At 43.7% G+C, this 8,947-nt stretch overlaps 1 protein-coding gene across 1 annotated transcript; it reads right to left on the bottom strand.

The window, feature by feature from the left end:
- Positions 1 to 835: 835 nt before the first annotated feature.
- klf9 (Kruppel like factor 9) lies at positions 836 to 5,401 on the bottom strand. Its single transcript, XM_070833874.1, has 3 exons — positions 4,541 to 5,401; positions 2,729 to 3,003; positions 836 to 2,308 (listed from the first exon to the last, which is right to left on the bottom strand). The coding sequence occupies exons 1-3, from the start codon at positions 4,932 to 4,934 to the stop codon at positions 2,291 to 2,293; spliced, it is 687 nt and encodes a 228-aa protein (XP_070689975.1). The 5' UTR covers positions 4,935 to 5,401; the 3' UTR covers positions 836 to 2,290.
- Between the last annotated feature and the right edge of the window lie 3,546 nt (positions 5,402 to 8,947).

Genomic DNA, 8,947 nt, shown 5'->3' with positions numbered 1-8,947 from the left:
ATCAAGGCCAAAGGGACAGCGGGGGCGCCTTTAGATTGATTTTTCAACACACACTGTTGTGTTACCCCCCTTCCCCCCGACTTTATCTTTTCTGTCACATAACCTTACAATCCCCGGTCACTCCCTCCGTCCCGTTTCTGTTTCCACATCACTCACAATTGTGGGAGCACACAGGTTCAGACACCAGAGAGATTTCCTCGTCTTTCACAGACACAGACACAGACACATATGCACATGCATGCATACAGACATAAAATGCCAACATAAAGAGTGAGAGGGCATCTATTTGCCTCTTTTGAATGACAGGTTATAAATTGTTTTGTAATATCAACATCAAGGATCGTTGACTTGGAGCACTAATATCCTTCATTTATGACTCCCTTCCTCCCTTAAATCAGTTGATTATTTGCAATTAGAGTATGCCTTAAGTACAGAGAAGTTTAAAATACGTGTGTATTTATTGCCATCTTGATAATTTAGTTCATTTGAAGAGCATTTGCTGTCTATGAAGTCATGCTTTTTTTACATTTAGACACGAGTGATACTTGTTTTTCTTTGGTTTTCCTTTTTTTTTAAAATGATTTTCTTGTATTGTAAACACTTCCATTACAGTATTTAACAGTGTTATTGTTATGTGCAGTGTATGAAAACAATAAACACAAAGCTAATGGAGCGCTCCCTGCCGCACTCCCTCCATGTTTCACCATCTTTGAACCGTTTCATCAGCTACAGCACTGAAGAAGAGAACCTCTTCATCTGTTACAGTTGGGAAATAAAGTTTCTGATGTGGTTGTGTGACGTGGGGCGAAAATAATAAAAAATTTCTAAGCAAATGTTTAGAAAGAGAAATAATTTTAATGTTAAAACTTGAGCAGTATTACACAGCTATGTATATTGCGAGAACACGGGGGCTGCACCGACAGTCCCTGATTACAGTACGGTAGCGTCAGAAGTAAGGGCTTCAACCTGAAAGGCACCAGCATCTAATCACAGTTGTCATAATGCCAGAAAAGAAAAACAGCATTTCACTTTACAAAGGTAGTTTATGTCCTATGACATTATCTACAATTAGCTTTACACTATCTGGACATTTTAACGCATTATGCTGCAAGTATAAAAAGAAAACTAATGACATCAACTATGTTTCCGGCTCCTGTAGTGGACAAATAAGACCTCTCACCCCATTAGTATTATTATAAAAGATTACCAGACGATTAAAAAATACATTGTACCAAACAAATGTATTAAAAACATGCTACATGATGAAATTCAATGATGCACAAACAAACTAATCAACAGAGTGCTAGGACAGAAAATATATTTTAAAAAATGTTTTATGACTTTCTGTTGTGAGAAATGTTGTGCTTCCACGTCACCACCAGGGGGTGTAATGTTGACTGAAATGACCATGCATCACATTATTCCCTGATAAAATGCAGTCCGGATGCAGTAAACAAAAGTTTGTTTCAGTGTACAGCAAAACTGGCACTGTTGGCATAAGAGACAGTCATTGATATTCAAAGTGTTACTGAATATCAACATAAAGAATCTGACAATGTTTGTTCAGGTAGTATTCCCAAAGGCTGTAGGAACTCCTCTCTGCTACAAAAACCCTTGAAAAGGCACAGACATCCTTGTTTACAGTTTACACACCTGAACTAAACACGAATCATTAAAGGTCCTCACATCGAAGAGTGTCTCAACTGCAAGCGAAGTAGTAAAGTCTCCAACTTTACTTTGCAAAGTCTTTACCTTGTTGCGTTTTCCTGCACTATTGATACAATTCAAGCAATGCAAATGTTGAAAATGGATTTTCCCATGAGGCTTGCTCATGCATTATGGTCTTGCCAAAGCACTGTAAAGGTATTTTGGTGCAATTATTGGCAAGCTTATCATGATGTGACAGCATTTATGTTTCAGCACAGGAACCGTGCTGCCCATACCTAAAAGCTCACAGGATACCTGATTTACTAAGTCCATAACAATTAAGTAAATAACCAAATATATGAAATTTAATATCCAAGCTCTGTACTTTTCTATATTATAGCTTTTGTCTTATTATTCTCTAATAACAAGTAACTACAGTGTTATGAGTACATCGGCCATCTGACAGGTAGTCTGTTTAATCTATTTACATGATAATACTGCTATACTGTACATTCACCTTGTCCTGGACTGGGGAGTAACTGTACACGTATAGTATAGCGTATGTGTGCAACAATGATATTTACTAAAGGACGATTCCGAACAGTCTTTAACCCATGAGGGATATCTCAGTCATGATTTCTTTTCATCTCGTTGTCTTCACCTGCAAGTGAAATACGCGATACAAAGCAAACATGTAATGTTTATGTACGAGTGCCTCTTGGATTGCAGATTCTTCCAAATAAAAGATAAAAAAATCACACAACACAAAGTAGAATAATTACAAATGGCAAAGCAACTACAAGCAGAACCTGGATGCCCCTTAATAAATACCAATCACCTCTGGGAATAAAAGGGGGAAGCTCTGGACTGATTACATTCTGGTTCAAATGTACATTTCTGCTTGCTGCTGCACAATGTTACATGCATAGAAAATAGTGGTCTGCCTGGCTGAGTTGTCTGACTTGAGAGATTAGTGTAAAGGTGCACTCCACACGTGGGTGTGTCTGTGTTTGTGTATGCCTCTGAATCTACTGCATGTACCTCTGCCTATATATGTACAGTATGTGGGTGTGTCTCACACCCCAGCAGGGCTTTGGTCTCCAGAGTCAGAGGAGGACACGGACACGGAGCAGCGGCGTCTCTTGGCCGCACTGGAGCCCTGGAGCATGCTGGGATGGAAGCCTGCATGTCGCCGGGCGTGTTTAGTCAGGTGGTCGCTCCTCATGAAGCACTTGTCACACATTGGACAGTTGAAGCGCTTCTCTCCTGTGTGTGTGCGGTAGTGACGTGTCAGCTCGTCTGACCGGGAGAACTTCTTGCCACAGTCCGGCCAGTTACACTCAAAGGGGCGCTCACCTGAGGAAACACACACACACACACACACACGTACATTTTGTAATACCACACTTTGTAGAGGACTTTCCTTTGACTTACATCCCATAATGTGTAAAACAATAATAGTGATTGCAAAATCAGGAGTTTTTTTCCTTTAACTATGAACCTTATTTGTTTTTCTTCTGATGTCATTAGAGCCCACTGTGTAGAATCTACACTGCAAGAGTATTATTCCCTCCCTGTACTGATGAAGGTGATCAAGTACAATAACAGCATTACATCTAATAGAGGAATATTTAATGATTTCTGATCATAGTAATATGTGTTATGAATGAATGAATGAATGAATGCATATGCTGAAAAAAACTCACTTCACTCCCCAGACAAAGCAATGTACTGTGCTTTATCCTCCAAAGTGACTGAGCTAAAGTTACACCCCAGAGAGGCCACACTCCTTGTTATTCTTCTGAGGAACAAACTGCTCCAAAACAGAAATATTAACAGACGTATCTGTTTCACGGAGAGATTGTGGATTTGTTTTCTTGTTTTGTTTTCTAATCAAAATGTTGGGCAGGTCTGCATAAACACCATTTTCCAGGAACAATAAAAGTACATATTGATTCAGAAAGTAACGATAAGAGCCTCGTGAATTAAAAAGAAGAGGGGGTGGAAGCTGTGGCGCCCCCCTCCTCCCCCTTCCACCTCCTCCTCCTCCCACACGTGCTCCATTGAACCACATGTCTGCCCTTGTTTACAACCCGACGTGAGGGCGGTGGACGGGGTGACGTATGAGGAAATGGTGGTGCAGGGAGGGTTATCTCCGGACAAGAACATGTGGGGACATCAGTGTCGCAGTGACCTGCATGTGGAGCACAAGCCAAGATGTCGACATTTACGACGCCGTTACTCGCATCTCCTGTCAGTTAACACGCGATCACCTTACAGTAATGGGCCTAATCGTTTAATGGCATCATTTGGATAACATCACGTCCCGGATGACTTATAGCGTCTGAACAATCCACCGTGCACCACAAATATGGACAGCGGCACGCGGTGTTCTCAGATCGCGGTCTGGTGGGTGTCAACAGCACATTAAAGTACATCCACCCCCCTCCACCCCTCTATCACACACACATGCCTCCCCTCCCCTCTCAGCCAGTCTCTGGCCCGCTATGGCCCGGTCAGTCACACCCCCAGCAGGGCCAAATTCACGGCACCACCTTTCCCATAATCTGTTATTCATTTGCAGGAACATGTGGTCTCTCATTTGACTCCTCATGCCACATAACGCTGCAGGCCCTCCCTAGAGCATCAAGTACCACATTAAGATCAACTATCAAATCACGGCTTGATGACATCATTGTCTGCGTATTTTCTCACCCACAGTCATTCACTGTAGCCTCACTCATCTTTCCCGACATACGTGGCGCCCCAGAAATAGCCAATAGAGTTTAAACAGTGATGTGAGCGTGCGTGTTGAGCTAAAAAAGTGAGGGTGAAAGTGGCGCAGAGAGGTTTTTGCTGCCGTCGACAGAAACGTGTGCGTGTCTCCTCTTACCGGTGTGGACCCTCAGGTGGGCTTTGAGGTGGGACGACTTTCCGTACATCTTCCCACAGCCCGTAAAGGGACAGCAGTGTCTCTTCTCGGGAGACTCCTGTCTCGCCGCCGCCCTCTTGTTCCGGGACTGTTTGGGTGCCCCGGAGCCCCGGCTGGCCCCGGCGCTCAGCCGGCAGCTGCCCCGCTCCACCTTCTCCTGCGCCCCGGCGTCGCTGCCCCCCAGACATCTGCCGCCTCCAGCGCCGATCGCGTTGGGGCTGCATTTGTTCAAGTCCAGTAAAATCATCGCCACCATCAGCAAAGTCCTGTTCTCCTGGTTTTCTTTCAACGTGTCCTCTGTCCGACCCGCAGGTCGGCAGGGGACACGGTCTGCAGAGACGTCAACCTCCGACATCAGTACGGCGGATCAGGATGGAGAAAAGAAACGATGCGTCCGGAGCAGCAGCTGTTTGTTCAAAAACAATCCGACAAAATGGACACAACAAAGTAATCAGACCGCTGTCCTCCCAGGAAACATGCGGCGAACCATCCACACGTGTCGTCTTCAGTGTGACTATTCCGCAAAGGCTGCGTTTTCTCGTTGAGGTTGCAGGGTGGATAACTAAACACCCCCCACAGGAAAGAGAGCACTTTGAGTCTTTCCCGGCTCTTCCTCTCTCCTTCTCCCTTTTCCAAGTGCCGGATCAACACGACACAGCGCGCACCGACTGAGCTATTGTGTCTGCGTTTATTCCTCCTCACCGTGCGCCCCCACACATGCGTCAACTTGTCCTATTTTACTGAGAGCAGCACATCTCTCAACTCCAAGAAACAATTTCGCGGAATCCCACGGTGTCATCAGAAAGCGGGGCTGTGATTGGCTGACAGGAAACGTGACTCGTTTTTTGGAATTGCCTTTTCACCGGAGCGAGTGACGGGACGGAGGACCAATCACAGGAGGCGAGTCAGGACGAGAGGGCAGGACCCGACTGATGCTACCTTCAGGTTCTTAAGATGACTGGGGAAAATGGGCACTATTGTCCAAAAGCGATTTTGAAATCTCAGCTAAAATTGCTACGTACTTAGAGATGGAAATGTGTCCATCTAAAATATGTTATAAGATATTGTTATTTTAAGTACTTTCACTATTAAAATTGAAGAGTTTGAGTCAAAGATGAAAAAGCTCAATTTTGTGTGTTTGATCATAAATGAAAAAAAAAAAAAGAATCACTTCTGTATTTTATGTTCATCTGCACGCTAGAAGGTCTCAGCAACAAGTTTTGTTTTATTAGGTCCACTTGGCCATTATTCACCAAATTCAACTCATATTTACCGCATGCTGTAAGAGACACTCGAATGCAACATCACATCAGGGGTACATAAAGTCATCGGGGCACACCCCCTGGCCCACGTTGTCTGTTACCTCATGCTTGGGAAATCTGCCCATGGCTGAAGCCCAGTTACTATAGATTTACAAGGCCATGTGTTTATTTAGTGCCACATCTGTAAAGTAACTTGTTGGGGGGATGACTGAATGCATTTGCTTTTATTTTGATCCAACACGGGAAAGGACATTCAGTAAACATACACTGTGTGAAAGAAGCAGAGAAGAAAACAACAACAGTCAACTTGCTTAAGAGCAGTCACACACACACACACACACACACACACACACACTCAGCAACTTGTGAAACCAGTTGTCACAATTCACGTTCTCCATATGTGGAGAAAGTTAAATGTGTTGCAACATCATGTTACAGGAACTCTGACCAGAGGATTGGATGTATGTATGGATGATTCTTAGAGAAGCAAGTGATCTCTGAACGTCCCGCCTGCAGCTGCAAAACTATTTGCTCTGCTATTATCAATCAGTGACGGTCAGAGCATGCAGGCAGTTACAATAACACAGCTATTTACACCAGTCTCTCTATATGTGCCTATTGGTCTTGGTAATTGGATAAGGTCATGTGTGATTACAGTTAAAAGGGAGTGAACTGTGATTTAAATCATTATAGATTAGGTCTCAGCATTCCCACCTTTATTGCTGGGTAAGCATACTACATTTTCAAGTTACTGAGTAGAAGTTGATGCCACCTTTCTATTCAGAAAAAAGACCCGTGTGTCTGGCACAGATTCATGCTTATACTCAGCGGCCAACCAGGGGATGACGCATAAGTGTTTTGCTCTCTCAGATGTAAACCAATGCAGCCCCTGTGGCCCATAATGCTTTAGCTGTGGACAGGTCTCACTTTGTGTCCCAGTTTCTCAACCACAGTGTGGATCCTAAATTAGTGCAGTCCTCAACTGTCCTCAAAGCTTCACTTGAACTCTTCACTGCAAACTCACATGAAACATGAGGCCAGATAATGCTGTTGGTGTATGCTAGTGTGTGTTTCTTGTCCTTATTGCAATCACCTTGACCGAAAATTGGGGTTTCTTCTAGTCCTGATTATCACTTTATAGAGAAACACCCTGATATCTTCATGAATATGATTTGATTTCTGACGAGTGGAGCACATAACTGGTTATATATGAGGAGGTCTGACGAGTGGTGTTTTTGTGATGCACGAGCCGCCAGAGTGTGATATACTTCTCAATCCTGTCTTGCCAGCATTCCCAGTCATCTAAGTAGAGGCCTCAACACCTCCAGTCTGGATGAACTTCTGCTCAAGGTTTTATAGAGGTGTCTAGTGTCAGGATCAGCAGATACTATGATGGTCATATCCTGCCTCTGACTGCACTCTGTGATGTTTAGCTGTAGAGCGTTAAGGCAGACAGTGAGCTGCCACAAAGCCATAACCACACTGTCTGTTCAATATGGTTACAAGAAGCAATGTGCGCTCATAATAACTTATAGCCTTATATGGAAAATGGGTCCATATAAATAGATACTGTAGATCAACTCTAATGATGTAGCTGCATGTGTTATAAAGCTTTATCATAAGTGTTGAGTAGACCTGCTAATCTTTTGTCTGACACACAGTACATTTAAGAGACTCTATATCCTTGCATGTGCACTCTGCATGGGAGACTATCGTGCAGCTAGTCCACTTGAAAGTGTAACAAGATCCTAAGCTAAAAAAAAAAAAAAAAAAAAAGAGTGCTTCCAGTGCAAAAAGGCGGTTCAGTCAGAGGTTAACTTCCTAGAAAAATCTTTCTTGGCTTTAGGAATGCTGAGATTGAGCAATGCTGCCTCTATGTAGGTCAGTTTAGACATTATTAGGATGCACACTCTTCCCTAAAGATCATAATATAAATATAAGTGACTCAGACAAAGTAATGGCAGCCACACACTGAGGTGTTTTCTCCATATTTTTGTAGCACATGACTCGAGGTTAAGTCCTCATATGCAACTGTGCTATTGTATACGTTTTGAACTGTGGGAATGTGACAGGATGTAGCAATATTTCACAACAGGCAGAGAGAAGCGTCCTGCCCCCTCAGTCCTGTCTGCACTGCACAGACTGGATCCTGCCCGACAAACAAAATGTACAAGAGGAAACGTTCATATTGAAAGAGGAAAAACACATTTGCGCACAACAACAGACACACTGCAGGAGCTTCCCCGGATCGTCCAGTGCTGTAGCTCCGCCTTCACTTTGCTCGATTCGGTGGAAGAACCCCTTAATTTTCCAGGAAAAAAAAAAGTTTGTTGGCTGAGGCTGAAGCCGCCCAGCCGCCCTCCCGCTCCTCCTCCAGCAGAGCCGTAAACATTTCTGAGGAGGAGGAGGAGGCGCTTCCGGGGCTGCTGTTTCTCTGCTTCTGACTAAAGTTGAAGAGTGCAGGGCGCATCTGGGTCATGTTGTTGTGTTGACATGATGTGACGATTGTGTCAGAGACGGAGTTGTTTCTGCGTGCGGGCGCGTGCGTGTGCCGCAGCAGAGAGGCGGAGGTGGGCACGTGCGTAAAACTCAGGACAGAATGTTCCCTTCCACGTGCTGACTCACATATCTGACGGCTGGAGTTACTGGTGCCACACCAGACACAAGCCACATGTGATCCGCTCAGGCCCCTTTTGTGTGGTGTCACAAAGTGAATGAGCTGAGTGGGTTTTAATTAGGTCCGGCAGATAAAATAGTAAACCGCTGCAGAAATGTAAATGCTTCAATGAGAATAATCCAATAATTTGATATGTAGGCTGAGGTACAGCATTTAGACTTATAATACTAAAATGGTCTGTGCAATTAGGACTTTCACTCTTTATACTGTTGTTATTGTTACTATAGAAGTAGAATTTTAGTACTTTTCCCACAACTGCAGGTATTAATGTGCAATTAAAGAAAACACTGACAATATGAACTACCTCACTACACAGCGAAATCCCATCAGTCAATTCAAACAAGAAACTATGGCCTTAAAAGTGAATGAATATCTTTGTTGGCAAAGTATCAACACAAATGGATCATTGTAAGCTTTACAAAGGAAGCA

Source organism: Pempheris klunzingeri, chromosome 7 (genome assembly GCF_042242105.1).
Source record: "Pempheris klunzingeri isolate RE-2024b chromosome 7, fPemKlu1.hap1, whole genome shotgun sequence".
NCBI classification, from domain to species: Eukaryota; Metazoa; Chordata; class Actinopteri; order Acropomatiformes; family Pempheridae; genus Pempheris; species Pempheris klunzingeri.
Note: the sequence above shows the minus strand (reverse complement) of the source record. Positions and strands in the feature narration are given on the sequence as shown.